We start from the raw sequence: 20,750 nt of genomic DNA on the forward strand, positions 1-20,750 counted from the left end.
GCGACGTCAACGACGAATCACAAAAAAAAAAACTCGACAGCGCCATTTATATTATTTTAGAGGAATCGTAGCCTGGAAAGTATTTGTAAGTATTTGTTATGTTATGTCCCTCATTGACATCACGGGTTTTCAGGATTTCTGCCGTCTCAGGACAGTATTTCCCTACAAACTCCGAAGAAAACTTTCGTTTTGACGTTTAAATGTATCTCATTTGACTAGGTTGTGAAGTAGCCTAGTGCATAAGAAAGTCTATAATGTGACGATAAGCAATTATCGAGTATCCGGTTGGTAATAAAGTAATCTAACACAGTTTAATCCACGCCTACATAGCATTAATGACCAAATGTAGATAAAACAAAACCATATTATGTACAGGGCGTTAGTGACATCGTAACGAAAACTTTGAGGGATGATTCAGACCATGATTCTGAGTTGATATCTAGTGGAATTTTCCATCGCAAAAGTATGGAACTGAAAATAATAAAAAAAACACAAAAAAGTTCATTAATATTCCGATAGGAAATTCCACTTGATGCTAACTCAGAATCATGGTCTGTAATGAAATGAAATGAAATTTATTGTAGTAAATGTGGTTACATAGTGAATACATACATAGTGAAGAAAGTATTATGGTTCAGCACATTTAGTCATATTCTGACATACAATATTATGTAATTAATATATTATTAATCTAATTGATTTTGTACCACATAAATTACTACTAGAGGCTTGGCTCTAAATTGGATAGCTTCCTACATGCAAAGCCAAAAACAATCAGTAGAAATAGTCAATATTAATAATGACTCTATAATTTGTTACGATGTTACTTAAAATCCATAGGTACCTACTTGTATGGCTACCTGTATGTACTACCTGTATGTATAAGTGACATCGTAACGAATACTGAATACAGGAAATTCCACTTGATGTGCTACGTGGAATGGGTATATATTATCGAACGTGAAACCCTAGGCGACTTGAAACCTCTCACTGAAATCATAATCCATTTGGACATTTGGCCCAACTGCGCCAATCCGCAATGATGTAATATCCAAACCCCTTGCAGACAAGGGGCCTGTGCCAAGTTGTGGGATGTTCCCAAGGTCTTTACTAGCTAATTTACTTGGCAATGGCTTAAAGAAAATTGCTTTTTACTATTCGCGCGCGCTACTTCCAAAATCATATGCCGAAACTAAAGAGGCGATAGACGTTACCATGGCCTCGAGTCGCATAAACTTACTCGAAACTCTAAATAAATACTAGGATTTTCAAACATAATATAAACATAAACAAACAGCCCATATACGTCCCACTGTTGGGCACAGACCTCCCCACAATTAACCGCGTACGCCACCACGGTTTAGCGGAAGAGCTTTTACGGCTAATAGCCCTTCAATGCACGGAATCATCTTACTTTTTCGGACAATCAGGTGATTCATGCAATGTACTTAGCAAACAAAGGACAGTCTCACAAAGTGATTTCGACAATGTCCCCATCGGGAATGAAACCCGAACTTTCAGATCGTGAGCCTAACGCTCTAACAACTAAACCACGGAGGCTGTTTTGAAACTTGCTGTTAAACTAACAGATAGCTTATATGCTAGACAAATGCCGGATAGACTTACCAGCAAGGCGAAAAGGAACCTTATAGGTACATTATTTTTATTACGTTTACGCATTAAATTATCTTATGGGTTTCAACTTTATTTTGTAAAGCTACTTGCCAAGTTATCAATTGGGTCGTGTACTAGGTTCTAGATAATTATGAAATTCTGATAACTAAATAAAGACAGATCTAAAACTAGAATTTTTTTTTTCAATTTATTTACGAATTTTAATCAAAATACGTATATCACGTATTACTATGACGTCACAGTGTGCTTTTTCATACAAATTCTAAAGCAATTTCGTGTTTTGACGTTTGGTAGAAAGTAACAGATTTGACTAGTTGGAAACTAGCCTATTAAGCCGTTGGTCCCGGCTATTATTAGCCTTAGCGGTAAAACACCTCAACCAACTCGCAGAGGAGCAACGTAGTATGCTCCATACCCACTCTGGCTGATTGAGGGGAGGCCTGTGCCCACAGAAAGGACGTATATAGGTAGGTTCTTTATGTTATGTTGGTAATTCGTAGAGAGATTGGCACAGATTTATTTTGATTACTATCCACAGATTATTTTAATTTAACCGATCAAAACTATATTTTAATGTTAAGTATTTTCTCTTGAACGTTGGCAGAATCATTGTTTCTGAACGATGCAGACACAAACAAGAAAATAGAATAGAATAAATAGAATATTCATCGACTATTCAATGTACTCTAGAGTCCATCTAGAGACTTCCACTGATTGAATGAAGCCTTACTTATAACATTAATTAAATTGTATACCTAACTTTAGTGCCGTAGTAGCCGGTCGGTAGAACGCATGCCTCTCACTTTGAGGTTGCAGGTTCGAATCCAGCACAGGCCAAACCAATGATTGTCGAATTTGTTTTCGAATCCATGTTTAGATCATAAATGATTATCACGTGTTCAACGGTGAATGAAAACATCGTGAGGAAACCCACATTCCCGAGAAATGCATTCGGAGGTATGTGTAACCTGTAGTGGGCTGATTTTCCCTTCGCGGGTTGGAAGGTCAGACAGGCAGTGGCTTCTGAAAAAAACCGGACCTGTCAAATCTTCAGGTTAGGTAAGAGGACCCCATGAAAATGGGACAATGCTAGGAAGATGATGATGTATTACCTAAATTTCTTTTCAACACCTTTTGTCCGTCAAGTCTATCTTCTTCTTTGCGAGTCGATGGCGATCGATACTAAATTTTTGCTGACCAATAATTGGCCAATCAAGTCTATAATAAATATATATTATATTTATGCTAGATAACCAAATCCGTCATAGCCCTGTTCGGAGAATGCGTGATTTACATCGTAATATCACGAATTACAATCCGGGGCTCTAAACCACTGAAATTAGACTTTTTTTATTTTAAATTCACGTTATTATAAATAATTTACATCATTTAATTTCCAGGATTTGTGCCCGGTTAATGGCAGTAGGCTCGCCCCCCATTACATGCGACTTAAAAGATAGCTAGCTAGGAGTGGTTGTTTATACAATTATACTATAAACCTCTGACTACCTCTTTGGGGATACAGGCGTGACGCTATACTACGTTATGCTAGATAATACAATTCTGCATTCCCGTTAATTGACCTTAAAAAAAACTCCAAACAAGCGTTTAAAGTCCAATTTGATAGTCTTATCATTTGATTCGTGGAATTCTTTCAATCGCTAACATAAAACATATCTACAATTGTATATATACACTTCTCATCAAAAAAATCGAAACACCTTGCAAGTTTACGTTTTGTCAGGATTATCAGAAAAATGTGTACATTTAGGAATAAATGTTAAATGTCGTTTAATAGTGAGTAATATGAGCTTATCAAATCTTAATGTTAATGTTCTAAATTTAAATGAATTTTTCATAGGTTTCGTATTTTGTTAAATGAGTCATTTTTATTCCGTATGGAGTATAAAGGAAATGGATAAAACAACACACGTAAATGAAAAAAAAAGCTAAAAAACGTTTATTTAATAACTTGTATTCCCTCCCCGAGCTCTAATTACTGCTTCCATACGGTTCTTCATCGATCGGATGAGAGTCACGATCACATGCTGTGGTATATTGTCCCATTCCTCTTGGATTGCATCTTGCAGCTGGCTAAGTGTTTCTGGGGCAGGATCTCTTGCTCGAATTCGTCTCTTTAATTCATCCCACAGATGTTCAATGGGATTCATGTCCGGGCTTCTTGCTGGCCATTCCATAATAGAGATATCGACTTCGTTAAGATAATCTCGTACGACGCCCGCGGTGTGAGCCCTAGCATTGTCGTGCATGAATATGAAGCCGTTGCCAATAAAATGTGCATAGGGCATCACATGAGGCTCGAGACACTCTTCGACGTACCGATGACAGTTTAGTGCAGGCAGACGTGGCCCAGACACGAAAGCAAGCTCTGTCTTACCGTCGGCGCTGATTCCTCCCCAAACCGTCCACGAACCGCCACCATAGCTGACCTTTTCTTCAATGCAGCATTGTGCATAGCGTTCTCCGTCTCTTCTGTAGACCTTGTTCCTTCCGTCGTTACCATACAGCATAATTTTACACTCATCAGAAAAGAGAACTTTGCTCCACTGTAGGTATGACCAATTTAGGTGCTCACTTGCAAAGTTAAGGCGCGCTCTTCGATGGTCTGCAGTTAATTTCGGCCCATTTGCTGGCTTATGCGGTACCAGTCCACGATCCTTCAACCTTCTTCTAATTGTAGAGTCACTTACAGCCACCCTTCGTACAACACGAAGCCGCTGCTGCAGTTGAAAAGCGTTAAGGCGTCGATTTCTTAAAGAAGTTGTTACAATAAATCGATCATCTCGCTCAGAAGTGACCCGATTCCTGCCAGATCCTGAACGGCGCGTGAACAAACCAGTCTCCCGATAACGTTTATAGACTCTATGAACAGATGACAGGCTTAGATGCAGTCTTGCAGCCACAACACGCTGACTAAGGCCAGAATCCAGCAATGCCACAACTTGGGCGGCTTCTGTGGGCGAAGTATCCATACGTTTTAGAAAAAAAACCTTTTTTCAGACGTCCTAAAGTCACAGTATTGAAATAAAAAACAAAAAGTTTAAGGATAGGCGCCAATTTTTAGTTTTTAAACGCTAAATGTACTCCAACCCTAAACACACATTTGTCTCAAAACAGTGATTCATTTCGTTAATAAGATAAACAAATGAAATTCTAATTTTGAATTTAGAATTTTCGCTTATTACTGTAATGGCCAAACTGCCAGCTATACATTTATGTATTTTTTTTCATCGTATGAATTCTTTTTTGTGTTAAATTCGGACAGAAACAATGAAAACGGAAGTGTTTCGATTTTTTTGATGAGAAGTGTATATATCTAGCAAAACAGACAAATAAAAACAATAGGCTAGTTTCCAACTAGTCAAATCAGTTACTTTTTACTAAACGTCAAAACACGAAATTACTATGGAACTTGTATGAAATAGCACAGTGTGACGTCACAGAAAAACGTGATAAAATGTCGGGACTTATTATTACGTTTTTCTTGATTAGAATTCAAAAATATGTTAAATAGATTTGCCACTAGGCAAATGTTTTTTTGTTAGTCCTAGATCAGTCTTTATTTAGTAATAAGACTTTTATAATTTATTTTGAAATTGATGATGTAAAACAAATTCAAACTCAAGTATTTAATAGTACATATAACATATACAAGACTATATCCCAATTGGAGTAGTCAGAGGTACATCCATCGCTAGATGAACTAAGTGCCCACACCTCACCGAGCTTTCTGTTAGACCAACGTGATAAGCGATGAGCCGTATCTCCATCTGTAATGGTCGAACCAATTGAGTTTGTCAAAACTGCACTTATGATAAATTAATAACTCATTGGTGCAAGTCCGCTGCCGCGGTTCGAAACGGCGCTCCCCGATTGAGAAACAAGCTGGTGTCCCACTAGACCATATTGACCATTTATTAGTATGTAGCTATCCTAATAAGTAGTTATCTCTTGATCAGAAATCAGAATCATTTATTCAACGTAATTATCATGGACAAACTTGTAGGTCAATTTAACATTTTTGAATCTACGTCATTTCGCAATGTGTTGGCTGAGGAGAAGAAATGACAAGAACTGTAACAGCAACACATCTTTTACATCAATGTAGGTGAACATTACAAGTTATTTAATATTTTTATCATTTAGACAATAATCATTAACATATATAATAAGCTTTTTTTAAATAACATAAGATTCACATGAGGCGGAGGCCATTTGAAATAGACTACTCTGGGCGCCATCACAGTCGCGTAAAACACAGTACTGCGGGGCAGAAGGTAAGAGGGAAACCACTGTCCTATTTGTCCTTAAAAAGTAGCATGGAGAATGCTACACCGACAAGAGCGTGGCTCTTAAATTAGTGATGATGAAGCTTCACTGACAAATTCAAAATATTGTATGTACTCGTACTATATTGACAACAAAATATTGTCTATATCTTGTGGGAGAAATTAAGCATATGAGTCTATGTATGTATTCTTGTCTGATTGTGCTATAATGATACGATATCATACAAAATAATCGGAAAGGAACGTCGGGGTATCAGTTAGTGTCAGGACAGATATGATCGAAGACATACTTAACAGATATTTGCGATAATGAGGACAGATAAGGGACGTGTGGTGTTTGGCGGCATTGTGGGTGTTGGTCGTAAAAACCGCGATAGGGGGTTTTTCATTGACCATTTCGGCTTACATGTAATATTTTGTTTAAGTTAGTATAGGTCATTTTTTTAATATAGGTTTATGAGGCAAATGAAAATGGTAGAGTCACAGAATACCAGCGTCGTGGCTCGCGCCGCGGCTTGTGCTGAGTAAGGACTTTTATAAAGGACACCACCATTGTTGACCAGTCCATATACTATTACAATGTCTCTTAATGTTTACTGTCTATTTATTTGTATTCTCTTGTGTAAGTTGTTCTTCTTGTAAGTTATGTGTTATTCCGTGTTTTGTTTTATATTTGTTCCTGTGGTGTCCCTTTATAATAAACGTTACCTTCTTTCTTTCTTTTTTTCTCTGAATAGAAGAAAGAGGTTGAAAGCTCCAAGGGGGCGCGGACGCGCGGCATAAAAGTATGAGCAAGTAGCTCATACTTCAACTTTGCACTCCACTCGTTTGCAAACTTTACGATGCACGGAGCTCCGCGTAAATATATTAAAATATCATCTTGTGCCATTATAACTTGCGTGGCAAGAAGTCAAACAAATTGGGAACATTCCCGAGAACAGCACTTTAAACGGGGTTTATTTTATTATGCATTTCGGTTTAAACTACGTCTTAAGGGGAAATACGAAACGTAATAAATACGTGAGATTTTATTACCATTTAAAAGTAATCATAATAAAAAAAAAACATTTAAAAGTAATCAGTCCTAGAAGGACAAACGATAAGCTGCAAAAGTACAATCAGTTTCTTACAAAGTAATGAATGAACTGGTTGCACTCAAGACCTCCTGGTTACATGTCGTTTCTGTAATAGACCAAAAACACCTACATAAACAGCCTATATACGTATACGTCTGTACGTACACTGCTGGGCACAGGCCTCCCCTCAATCAACCGGAGGGGGTATGGAGCATACTCCACCTGCTCAAATGCGGGTTGGTAATAGACCAAAAACACCTACAAAAACATAAATGTTATATAAGACAACTAATGATTCATAATATCACCTCTGTTTACAAATAATTCGCTGGGGTCAGTGACTGATCTTTGGCTCTTTGATTGTATATTGGCCAAATTGGAGATGTCCTTAGAAAAGGTTTAGTACGATCTACTCTGAACCGGCGTGCGTGTATGAAACGATTGATGAATGTGGAGGAAGAGAAGTGTGTCAGGATCGAAGCAAATGGAATACCACAGTCTGCTTAGGCGTGAGTTTATGTATGAATGTTAAAAGTAATCGCAGCAATTAGTCCAACTCGAATACCGTAAAATTGACAATTTAAATCACATTACAGTCTATTAAGGGCCACGTGTTGAGTGCAATAAAGCTGACTGATGACTTTACATGAGTGTCATGTGTGTATCACAATCATGATGACTGGATAATGATCTACTGTTGATCTTTGTACTATACATACCTACTTAGTAGGTAAGTCCAAAGAGAGACGTGTGATGCAATTGACTACTTAACAGTTTTAATGGCCCCGATTCCTGCAGACACATCCTAATTTTATTTTAAGTTATACCCGTCATTTTCTTATCCGCCGAAAAGGAAAGGGACGGATGATTGACAACTGTTAATTTTAGGAAGAATGAGTAAATGAATGAATAACCTGGGCGAATAAAATAGGCATCTCGCTCATATACAACCCGCTTGACGCGTGCTGTCAACTTAACCTCTCATATGCCGAGATACCAGACACAATAGATTTTACATTGTGTCTGGTCGAGATCCGCGTTCCGGCGTTCGAAAGATTAATTCTGACGGGTTATTGGCCAATATAAAATATTGGAATGATTTTTTAAATTAAATTTCTGCCTAAAATTGACATGTGTTACATAAATTTTATGCCTGTCGATTACCCATCCCTCTCTTTTTCAGGGGGTAAGAAAAAGACACGTATAACTTAATTAGATGGTGTCTACAGGATTCAGCAGCATTGTAACAATGAAATATGAAAGATGTCGGATATGTTAGTTTATCATTATCCTATATTTTATTTTTGCAAAATAAGAACGCGCCTTTTTATCTGTGTTGTCAACAACCTCGTCACATTCGGATATGATGTTTCAAAAAACTTACGCGGTTTTCCCTATAAGGTACCGTGGTCTGACCACCCCGATTTCTCTCAAGGGGACGCGCAGGTAAAAGAAGGTTAACATAAAAGTATAAAAGGCTGTTGTTTTTACAATTATTTATTAAAAACCAATGTGCCTAAAAGGATACTAAATAACAAGGATAAAGCTGCAAAAGAGCGTAAACAGGTAATTAAGTACCTACGTAACCGGATAGCTTTACATGAGCCTTGCCTCGCGTAAGATTGTAGGGAACTTACCAAGTGTATAACCACAGAAATCAACTATATTGACCGCTTTATAAACCTAAGACAAGCGAAGGACAAAAAAAGTTGGCGAGAGTTAAAGGCGACAATTTTTTGACGATGTTTTCGAGGTTGGGACATGCTTACCTAGAAAGTGCCTTATTATTCTTGAGTTGAAGATGTCTAAGTTTTATTTTACTGAAAACAGCGGGCAGAAAATTCCAACCTTACGTTCATATTACAAATTTATTTGCAGTTGGTAAACTAATTGTGACTGCAAATTTTGCAATAAACGAATATTAATAATAGCGAGTTATTTCGTTTTTTTAGAGACAACGGCAAAGTTACACTTACCGGTTTTTTTTTAAATCGTATGTAGGTACATCGGTCAATCGAGAAAGAAAATCGAAAAGAAAGCTCGTGGGCATGGGGACCATACTTCATCTTGCAATGGATGTACTTCTGACTACCCCAATCGGGATACAGTCGTGAGCTTATGTAGTTGTTACATCAGCTAATTCTTCCGGTAGACGTCAAGGTCGTCACGCCATTTCTTTCTCAAGATGAAGATCCGGAAAACCGTGGTGTGACCTTGGTTCTTCAGTTTGTACCATAACTAATTCTTTCAGCAACAAAATTAATTACTTAGTACAAACAGAGCTTAACGCCCGTGGATACCCAGTGGAGATGAGTAGTGGCGTAAATTATAAGATGCCGACTTGTAGGTACAATTGATATTAAACCTTAAGATTGTTATGGAAAAATCTAAGTTTGAAAACTAAAACCCGACTACGGAAAAATCACGCTCTGCAAAGTATGAAGAAAATAAAATCAATAATAATATAATTTCTGAAATTCTTCCTAATAGTGATATTTCGCAGATAGATTTGTACATATTGGCATTCGCCTTTGACGTTGCCGTTGAAAAACTATTGTATCCAGACATCGATATAGATAAGTTAGTTTAGTTTTATATAGATAAGTTTGACAAAGTTTCACAAAAACATATTTTTCTCAGTTGAAAAACCGTCGTGTCCGTACATGGCCTTAGGTCGCGATTAGTATCATCATCATCAGCCGTACGACGCCCACTGCTGGGCATAGGCCTCCCCCAAGGATCTCCACGACGATCGGTCCTGCGCTGCCCGCATCCAGCGGCTTCCCGCGACCTTCACCAGATCGTCGGTCCACCTTGTAGCGGGCCTACCCACTGAGCGTCGGCGTCGGCGATTAGTATAACAACTGCAAATAAGTTAGTAATGCAAAAAAAGTTTTTGTGATGTCACAATCAATTAACGATTACATAACAGCCTATACACGCTGCTGAGCACAGGCCACCCCTCAATCAACCGGAGGGGGTATGGAGCATACTCCACCACGCTGCTCCACTGCTGAGGTGTTTTTACGGCTAATATCCTTGATTAACGGCTTAACATGCGAGAAGCACGGAATAATAATATTTTTTCAGACACTCAGGTGATTCAAGCCTGTAAAGTCTTTACCAAACAAAGGACAGTCTCACAAAGTAATTTCGACACCAACCCGGACCTCCATGATTCGTTATCGTGAATTAACGATTATCGGATTTTATTCTTTATTTGTGTTGTAACACCTTCCGTTTTTCCTTTTGAGGTCGGAGCCCTACAAATAAGGAATCTTACGTGCTGGATAAGTATTAAAGAGGTAAGGATAATATCAAACTATGTACCTATGTACTCGTATACGCTAAAGTCTAGCCTTGCGGTGACTGCAATAAGGAAAATATGAATGAAAAACGTGTGTGTGTGTTAGTACATAAATCTGCGAAGGGAAATTACCTGTTAGAACGAGTTGAGTCACTTTTATTGATGTAATTGACCTCCGTTTAATATCAGTATTAATTTTATGAACAGATGGGGGGGGAGAGATTTGTATCAGCTATCGGGATTTGTATCACATTGTTTATTTTTTTTTTATTGCACACAAATTATCTTTATTTATATGGGACTTAAATATGAGAAGTGGACGTGTATACTATACACCTCTGCCTACCCCTTTGGGGATACAATGGTGATGCATGTCCATATTACTGTTTCTGTATCCGAAATCTCTTAATAAGGTGGTTATTATAAAACCGTGCTAAGGGATGCGGAACTTTCCAGGCTCATCATCATCAATTTAAGAGCCACGCTCTTGTCGGTGTAGCTTTTTCCATTCCAGTCTATCAAAGGCCAATTCCTTGACTTCCCTTTCAACCTTTTTTTTTCAGCCTACCTTCCTCAAAAACAATATAGATTTCGCTATATAGATTTTTCCTTCGTTTAAACTTCTAATTTCATGGATAACAGACATATGGATCATTTATTTTTGTTTTTGGGTATAAATGATGACGTTTCTTACACCCAGGCGCAATTACATCTTCAACCCAGTATTATTCTGATCAAAATATAGAGAAGCAATATAGGTAGCAACATAATTGTATACATAAAGAAGATAACAGAAGCTTGGTAGGGTGTGTGTACTAAATTAATTCATCTTGAGATGGATACCTCTGACTACCCCAATTGGGATATATTGGGATTCTACGACACAGAGTAATGATAACCTTATTTTTTGAAGTCGGTAATAATGAAGTTCAACTATATCATTTTATTACTCTGATTTCATAGACTAAGAAGTTTTTCGCGCGTTATCAATATGTTTGGGGTAATCTTTAAAACCATCACCGTAATGTTTCTTCCAAGAACACTTTAAAAAATATTACAACATAACATCTTCTTGACATATATCCTTTATAGTAACAATAAAGTAATATTGGCAGCTATTAAGACAGCCTTATCTAAATTAAATACAATAAAGCTAAGCCAAGATAAAAACATAGATTAACAAATACATTTTAATCTTTACAATGGCATAAGAAAATTGTCGGAAAATTTTCCACTAAGAGTGACATGTAAGTCTGGACTTACGGGGTTAAAAATATATTAAAATATAGGTAGTAGTTTAAAGCACAGATGGCAAGTTATATTTCCCCTTCAGAAAATATACTTCTAATACCACAATTGAAGTTATGAAAAAGAATAGGTACTCAGTAAGGAAAATTGACAATAATTAGTTTTTGATTGAAGAAAAATACAACATCGAAATCGGTATAGTAGTTAATGACATACTAACAGAAACACTATGTCAAACTAGTTAAAATAACACCTTTCTGCTTTTATTTGGAAATAAATAAAGTTCGCTTCAAACGCTCAGCCCAAAACTTAACTTATTAAAAAAATATATAGGTTTAAATACGTCTGCAAATAGTCTGGACAACATAAACTCTATCTAGGTAAGTACCTATTGTTAAGAGTTACGTAAGTACCTAGATATTTTCTAAGGCTTGAAAAATTGTCCTAACTGAAAAACATTTTACCTATATTTACAAACAAGAAAATTATACTTCCAAATAACATATCATGCAACCTAGATTAGTACATTCGAGTTTGAGGAAAAAACATGATTATTATCTACAAATCGTGCTTGCTTAACGCGAAGTTTTATTAGTGCTATTATAGTACGAAAATTTTAGTAAGTTACAAATGTACCTACTCGACCCTTCTTTTATAATAATGTACTAAAAACTAAAATCTCAAAACCGTACCATCATCCGCCATTTTTAAAATCCTTATAAAATCACAACACTGCCCGAAAAAAGTAACTAAATACGCGCGAAATTCGAATATCGAAGGCGCGTCGTTTCCCCCGTAAACAACACTTACGACTGGAGGCGCGGTTCGCTCACACCCTCGGAAAACTAATTCATATACAGTCTACTTTATCATTTCTACAATTTTCATTTACTCTTCGATACATTACTTGTCCTGTGAATAGTTCGAATATACATTTTCATAGTTACTCAGCAATATATGCAAAAGAAGGCAAAATGAAATGTAAATTGCTTGTGAGAATTATCTCGCTATTATGACGCGTAAAGATATGCACGCACGCGATTTACGTCTCATGTATGTCACGCCACTATTGGTTATTTATTTATTTTGAAGTGCACTGTTTTGTACGCATTTTGTCTGCTCGCTGTATTTTGATAGTTATAGGCGATATTTAGACATACTTATACATCAAAAATCAGTGGATGGGTAATAAATGTTCGTCGTGTAACATTGTTATAAATGAGGTGTTAGCTTTCATAAGTAATAAAATTGAAGTCATGGATGAGGAGAGTCTCGGCCGTCTGTGTGCTACGGGGTTCTCGGAAAGTGACATAAAAATTGCTAAGGATCTTCTATTTGACTCCATATCGACTACAAAACGGAAGAAGATAAGGAGGAGGCAGGGGAAGACCCTCAGGGATATCGACGATATCATATGTGTTCTCAAGGAATTACGTCCTGAGGAAATCCCAATTTTCGTCGCTCGAGAGCTTCATAAATTACCCCCTGTCACGTTTGATCACGTCGACGTCACCCGGCTACTTAAAGATAATTTAAAGATGCGATATGATTTAGACTATATAACGGAGAAATATGTCACCAATAAGCAATTAGAGGAATTAAAGCTGGATATTGAGAATCTAAAGAGATCGTCTATTGTTAATAATTTCCCTAATAAAGTTAATTTTAAACGGGGAGCGTGTCTGGTGGACAGTTTTGAATACGACAGTGGTCCCGTGGGTTTGCCTCCAGCTCATGTCGAGCAAGATGTGTTGGAGGATCGTCTTCATTCACCACGAAACACTTGCAGTAACATCTCTTTAATAGACGGTAGCAGAGAAATAAAATCGCCGGCGGAAATTGTAAGAATATCAACGACCGATGACGTCGCCGAAACAGCTGATAGACCGTTAGCAACCGCCGCCACCGGTACGACGAGGATGAGTCATGTATGCACACCGCCTGCGCCCGCGCCGCATCGACACACGGCCGGCCCGATCGTGCCAGAACAAAACGAAATAAAAACGAAAACATCAGATGTTTCGCAGTGTGTGGAGACGAAGTCTCATGATGGAAGGTGGAAGGTGGTTCAAAATAGGAAGAGGAACCGTTTTGCGGCTAATAGGGGTATTGCCGCGGTCGAAGAAAACACTAACTTTAAAGCTGCCGATATTAAGGTCCCTATTTATATTTACAATGTTTCGAAGGCCACGACAGTGTGTGATGTCATTAACTACGTACAGAAAAAAGTCAACATTGCCGTCACGTTAGTAAAAATGTCTATGAAGGTAACGAAGGATTATGACGCCTACAAAGTTTTTGTTCCCAAACAAAGCTTGGAAATGTTTTTAAAAAATGATTTCTGGCCGGAAGGGATCGCATATCGACGTTTTGTAGATTTTGGTGAAAAAAGAAGTGTTAAAGCTGGGCAAACGAGTAAAAATCTACACAAGTAATGGCTGGTACAACTAAAATGATAAGCTTTAACTGTAAAAATGTGATGAGGTCGGTAAACTGTGTGAGATCGCTGTGTCGCACCGCAGATATAGTTGCGCTGCAAGAGACCTGGCTTCTACCACACGACATCCAGTTTCTGGGGAGCATCGACGACAACTTCGCGTTCACAGGCAACTCGTCCGTGGACACGTCTGTCGGAGTACTTAGCGGCCGACCGTATGGTGGAGTTGCTTTATTATGGCGGAAGGCGGTGTTTCCTTGTGTCTCGGTGTTAGAATGTAAGAGTACGCGTCTCGCCGCTATTAAAATTACACAAAGTGATCGTGCGTTTTTGATTATTACGGTGTATATGCCATATGAAAGGGCAGAAAATTTAATAGAATTCACCAATTGTTTGAGTGAAATCTACGCCATTGTTGAGAGTAATGATGTGGAAACAGTGTTCGTTCTCGGGGATTTCAACGCGCATCCCGGTGAGTCATTTACCACCGAACTTTTAAACTTTTGTAATGAACAGTCGTGGTCATGTATTGATATGGAGTTATTACCAAGTGATACCTACACATTTGTGAGTGACGCGAACGGTAGGCGGCGATGGTTAGACCACTGTGTGGTGACGGCCGCGGCGCGAGACACTGTGTTGAAAGTATCTGTTGTTTATGGTGTCTATTGGTCTGATCACACTCCATTTTTAGTGGAATGCAATATTAAAGCTATTAAACCTAAAACGGTGCCTTCTTACAATTCGCTAAATAAAGTACAATGGGGTGAGAGAGATGATGGTCAGATAGATAGGTATCATGGGTTTTGTCATTCAAAACTAAAAGACGTAGATTTTTCGTCTGAATTTGTACACTGCGCTAACAAGTCATGTTCCGATGGAAGTCATAAGTTAATACTTGATAACATGTACCACAGTATTGTTTGTATTTTATCGAAGGCTGCAGAATTAACTTACAAGGGCGCTGAGGGTAACAGACGATATAAGTGTGTTCCTGGGTGGAACAAGCATGTCGGCGGCGCTCATAGGGAGGCGCGGCATTGGTATCAGACATGGTTAATGTATGGTAAACCTAGTTCGGGATATTTTCATAGTAAAATGTGTGAATCAAGAAAAACATTTAAGGCTAAGTTAAAGTACTGCCAAGATAATGAAAAACAAATAAAACTTGATATAATTGCACAACATCACACTAAAAAGCAGTTTGGAAAGTTTTGGAAAGGTACCAATAGGTTGAACCCTAAGACGAGTCTTCCTGTGAGCGTGGCTGGTACGAGTGACCCACGCGATATCGCAAATAAGTTTCAGCGTCACTTTCGAGTTCAGTCGCAGGCGTCTCGGGAGCACGTTGCTGAGAGCTGTCATGAAACGGAGGAACATGTACGTTTTTCAGCTAAGCAGGTAGCAGGTGTCATTAAAGGAATGGTCAGAGGGAAGTCCCCAGGACATGACAGCCTCAGCATCGAGCACCTGAAATACGCAGGAGTACATCTTCCAAGGGTACTGGCACTCTTCTTTAATTTATGTATCAGTCATTGCCACCTACCTGACGACTTAATGTATACACTAGTCGTACCCATAATGAAGAATAGGACCGGTGATGCTTCGGACCTAGGAAACTATAGGCCTATCTCACTTGCCACTGTAATAGCGAAAGTACTGGACAGTTTGCTTGACAAACATTTGGGAGCGCATATTGAGCTGCAGGACAATCAATTTGGCTTTAGGCCTAGCCTGTCTACGGAAAGTGCGATCCTGTGTCTCAAGCAAACTGTGCAGTACTACACGGAGAGAAACACGCCAGTTTTTGCCTGCTTCCTAGACCTTTCAAAAGCATTTGATTTGGTATCATATGATGTACTGTGGAAAAAGATGGTCAACGACACGACCCTGCCTCTGGACATTGTTTCAATATTTAAATATTGGTACAGTAATCAGAGGAATAGTGTAAGGTGGGCAGGTGTGCATTCGGACATGTATAGGTTGGAGTGCGGGGTGAGGCAGGGGGGGTTGACCTCACCCAAGCTCTTCAACTTGTACATGAACCGATTGATCGAGGAGCTGAACAGCACCAACGTGGGATGTCACATCGACGGGGTTTCTGTAAACAATATTAGTTATGCTGACGACATGGTGCTGTTGAGCCCCTCGATTGGTGCATTGCAGCGACTGCTACACATCTGCGAGGCGTACGCGGAATCCCACGGGCTCAGATATAATGTTAGCAAAAGTGAATTTCTAATATTCAAAGCTGGGTCTAAAACTTATTCCACACCGCCAGTCACCTTATGCGGTACAGAGATGAAGAAAGTGGATATGTTTAAATATCTGGGGCATTGGGTGACCGATACGTTGAGCGATAATGTGGATATTGAACGGGAGCGCAGGGCGCTGGCTGTGCGATGCAATATGTTGGCTCGCAGATTTGCACGTTGTACTAAACAGGTTAAGGTGACGCTTTTTAAAGCGTACTGCCAGTCCTTCTACACGTGCAGTCTGTGGACTGAATATACGCGGAGTTCATACGGCGCCTTGAGAGTTCAATACAATAACGCGTTCAGGGTGCTGTTTGGGCTGCCGCGTTTTTGCAGTGCGTCAAAAATGTTTGCCGATCACAATACAGATTGTTTCTTTGCAATTATTAGGAAGAGGTGTGCATCGCTATTGAGGCGCTTACGTTCCAGCTCAAACGGCATTCTGAGCGTGTTGACTGATAGGTGGGACTCCCCACTGCTGGGCCACTGGATGCGCTTACATACTGAAGTGGACTTGCAGATACCGGTGACCAGGCGGTGGGAACCTGCTTATTAGTAATGTGTTGTGTTAATGTGTACGTTTTCTTGTTGTTTATAATTGTCGAGCCGTGTCGTGTGTAAATGTTATTTTATTTTTATCGTTCTATTACTAACACTAGATTAAGTTGTTTATTGCTTGTTACTAACCACTATGGAACATGTCCGAAATAAACTCTTTTTATTTTATTTTATTTATTTTATTTTTAATAAATTAAAAATGAATAATTCAGTACCTAACATTCTAGAATATTTTTTATCTTTTTTTTAAAAGTCAGCTTTTGCGTCACATGTGTTTACTAGTACTATTGTCTCATTTGCAAAAAAAAATCAATAGGCATACATTTACATTGTAATTTTTTTTGACGTGACTTATTGTAGATTTGCCGCAGATGCCATTAACTACTTGGCCGGACAGATGGGGAGCGCTGAAAGCTCTCACCCGGTACAACGTTTAAGACAACAGGCCTAAGGGTGCCCAGTTGGGCGCGAACCTCGGCTCAGGGCGTCGTCTGAGAGGAAACATATTTGAAAGAATTAATCGACCCTAGTGGGTAGATAGCGATAAGCGCTGAATGAGGGAAATCGTCGACCACGCCGGCGGGGTCGGTATCGGGGTTCTGAAGTGTTTGGTGTCGCGAGCTGGTTGACTGCCTCTATGGCTAGAGTCATCGGGTCGTCGGGATCGTATATTACGTCCTTCGGACGCCGATACTTTTCAGTTCCGTCCCTAACATTGTTATTTACTTTTATGGTTCTCTATAGGATATGGCAAAAACGGAACTTTATAATTTCTAACATTTAATACGACAATAAAAGCGGCGGGATGTGGTAAGTAAACAATTCATTTACGTGTCCGACACACACTTTACCTGATTTTCCTTTACTCAGTAGATATAATGACTAAATTTTGTATCGATACAACAATGTCAATCCATTGTTTTTCAGTCAACGTTAATGGGGGAAACCATAATGAATTTTATATTCCGTTTTTCTACATACTTAGACTTTAGAGACATTACGTATAGTAAAAGATATAAAAATAATATCTTTTTACTACAAAATAATTACAATGTACCACATGGTACAAGTGTAAAGATTTGAATTATTTCTATACATTTTGCTTAACCTCAATATCAACATTCATTAACGCATGTAGATACTTATCTTCTTACTTGTAAGAATAGCCTAGTTTTTTTTTTTTGTTTTAGTTTTCCCCGAAGGGTAAGGCAAAGGGAACTATGACCATACAGCCATGTCTGACGTATTTTTTTTCTTGATGATTAATGAAATGATGAAAGGTGATGATGATGAAACCTAAGCCCCCACCCTCGGAGTAGACTCCTACTCCGAACCCCAAACGAATTAACTCAAAAGTCCGCACAAACTTTTGAGTTATGAAGCGGCTTCCCGGCACGAATCGAAAATAGGCAGATACACTTTGTTCATTGAATACTCCAATATAATAACACTCGCGAATGTCTTCCGACTAACTTAATGCGATCATTAACCACAAAACACCACTTCGTATTAATTATTTAGATTACTCAACGAAGAAAGCAACTGTCCCGTTCACGTTTCCCGCCGAAAAGCCAGAATAGCCTAGTTTCCAACTAGTCAAATCAGTTACTTTTTACTAAACGTCAAAACACAAAATTACTATTGTATTTGTATGAAAAAGCAACCTGTGACGTCATAGAAAAACTTGACAAAATGTCGCACTTATTATTATAATTTTCTTGATTGAAATTAAAAAGAAAAAACTAGACATTTTTGTCACCTTTAAAACTGTCTTTATATAATAATCAGAATTTCATAATTTATCTTTGACTTAGGAAACTACCCAATTCCATGCAAGCATATTTTGAGAGGTCTATTAGTAAAAATACAATTTGTAAGTCAGATTCTTATCCGATCCGAATCCGAGAATGACGGATACTATAAAATTACTTACAGATATCGGATATAGAGCGTAGGCTACCACGGACCGGATCAGAACGGATTGGATAAGATAAGAACCGGAGTAGTGCGAAACGCCCTTACAGTGATCAATGAAAACATACGCAAAGATCTTACAACACGCTCAGCCAATTCATGTTACATAATTCGTACATTACGATAAGATACAACCGATTATTCTCAGCTTTTTCTCTTGTATATCGTACATAATTATAATGAAATGAGTGGCTTAAACCAACTAGTAATCAACACTAATTTAAGAGCTACGCTCTTGTCGGTGTAGCATTCTCCATGCTACTTTTTTAGGGAAATAGGGCAGTGGTTTCCCTTTCAACTAGTAATAACGTATCGAAATTCAAAAAGCCCTTATCAGTGCTATTATATTACTAATTAAGAAATTAAATCAAATATATAGAAATGTGATCGTGATCTTTATAAAACAATAAACATCAAATTACCATAATCAACAGCGTGGCTTCTTAAAAAGTTCTTGCGTTTCCTCCACAGTTTTTTCATATTCATTTTACACTATACCATCACAATAAAACTCCACAAAATTACACACTAAACCTACATTTAATTTCAAACAAAAACTGTTAAATTTAGTGTAAATTAGTTTAAAACTATTAGAATTAAAGACACCACAACGACCCATGTCATTGTCACGCACTTGACGAATGCAATAGCTATGACTAGTTTAGCTACTTAGATACAGAAATAGAATTGACAAAAATACAATTAAACATAGACCTATATACTAGAAGGGCCATGTCGTATAAATCTTTGGCATACTAATTTGACAAGTCAAATTATTGGTACGCTGACGAAAACTCTTTATGTGTCATTAAAATAAGTTCGCATTTTATGTCAGGACGATCTTCGAATACTTGGCATTCGTCTTCAAGAGTATCCCTTTTAGCCCAGTCATTTTAGGGGTTTCACCTCGGAATGAGAGATAATAAGCTATAAATTGGTATGGACCTTTGTTTTGTCGTTTTAAATGTTATCTCAAAAGTCACAAATGATACCGTGTCCGCGTCTTAAGATATTGAAGGTCAAAGGTCATAAAAATTGGTTTTTTGTGAATATCTCGCTTCCTATTGCTTAAATGATATTTTTACCTATAATAAAAGTTGTAGAGTATAAAATTCTCTACAATTTTCGTTTCATGTTTTTTTTGATACGATCAACCGTTTTTGAGGTAGAGCGCGAAGAGTGCGCAGCGCACAGTTATAAATGGTCCAATGCAAGGTCAAGCGTGAGTTACGCTTATCAGTACGTGATATAAAGTCTATTATTTATTAAATTAATAAAATAAAAATATTAAATCCTGGAGCCCATAAGAACGTTATTACCTCCAGCACCAACCGAACTACTAAATACAATATTTTGCAATTGCAAAAATGGTTGTGGTTCCCGCTGTGGATGTCGAAAATCAGGGCTACTATGTTCTTTAGCTTGTGGCCAGTGCAATGGACAAGCTTGCCTGAACGCTGCACAATATCCAAGTAATCCCGATGAAGAAAACGCATACGATCCTGAAATTCTGGAGGGTTTGGAGATGAATATGACCGATAATGAGGATGATGACAATGAATTGAACGTTTTCGAGCGACAACAAGAAGAAGACGACGAAGAAGATGAAGATAACTAGCTTCTATTCACAATTTTATTATAATTAAAACCAATAAAAATTCTTATGATATTTAAACTGACATTTCAACAAATGTATAGTATGGCATATTTAATGATAAATAAAGATATACATAAAATATATCCCCTTATTGCCTTTTTAACTGAAAATATATATTCCAGAATTAATAATACATTATAGTTGAATAGTTAAATATAAATAATTAAGTTACTGATTTTAATAAAATATCAACAATTAATAATTAGCACATAAATAATGGCCATTGTTTAATAATTATAATAATTTAATAAATAATAGACTTTATATCACGTACTGATAAGCGTAACTCACGC

At 37.9% G+C, this 20,750-nt stretch overlaps 3 protein-coding genes across 5 annotated transcripts in view; 2 read left to right on the forward strand and 1 right to left on the reverse strand.

Moving 5' to 3' along the window:
- The window catches only part of LOC126378074 (glycerol kinase), a 66,132-nt gene that overhangs the window by 34,142 nt on the left and 11,240 nt on the right, over positions 1-20,750 (reverse strand). For 2 of the 3 annotated variants that reach the window (XM_050026211.1, XM_050026208.1), the window contains exon 1: positions 12,269-12,415. The exons of the other annotated variant lie outside the window; for it this stretch is intronic. In XM_050026211.1, coding sequence (XP_049882168.1) covers positions 12,269-12,281 — 13 coding nt within the window. In that variant the 5' untranslated portion in view covers positions 12,282-12,415. Of the gene's footprint in view, positions 1-12,268; positions 12,416-20,750 lie in introns of those variants that run through there. 3 annotated transcript variants of the gene reach the window in all.
- Positions 12,792-16,994, forward strand: LOC126378053 (uncharacterized). The gene has a single exon (XM_050026156.1). The coding sequence runs from the start codon at positions 14,011-14,013 to the stop codon at positions 16,822-16,824; it is 2,814 nt and encodes a 937-aa protein (XP_049882113.1). The 5' UTR covers positions 12,792-14,010; the 3' UTR covers positions 16,825-16,994.
- LOC126377998 (uncharacterized) lies at positions 12,833-14,011 on the forward strand. Its single transcript, XM_050026017.1, has one exon. It carries the CDS (start codon positions 12,833-12,835, stop codon positions 14,009-14,011), a length of 1,179 nt encoding a protein of 392 aa, XP_049881974.1.

The sequence above is a fragment of the Pectinophora gossypiella genome, chromosome 25 (assembly GCF_024362695.1).
Source record: "Pectinophora gossypiella chromosome 25, ilPecGoss1.1, whole genome shotgun sequence".
Classification (NCBI taxonomy): Eukaryota; Metazoa; Arthropoda; class Insecta; order Lepidoptera; family Gelechiidae; genus Pectinophora; species Pectinophora gossypiella.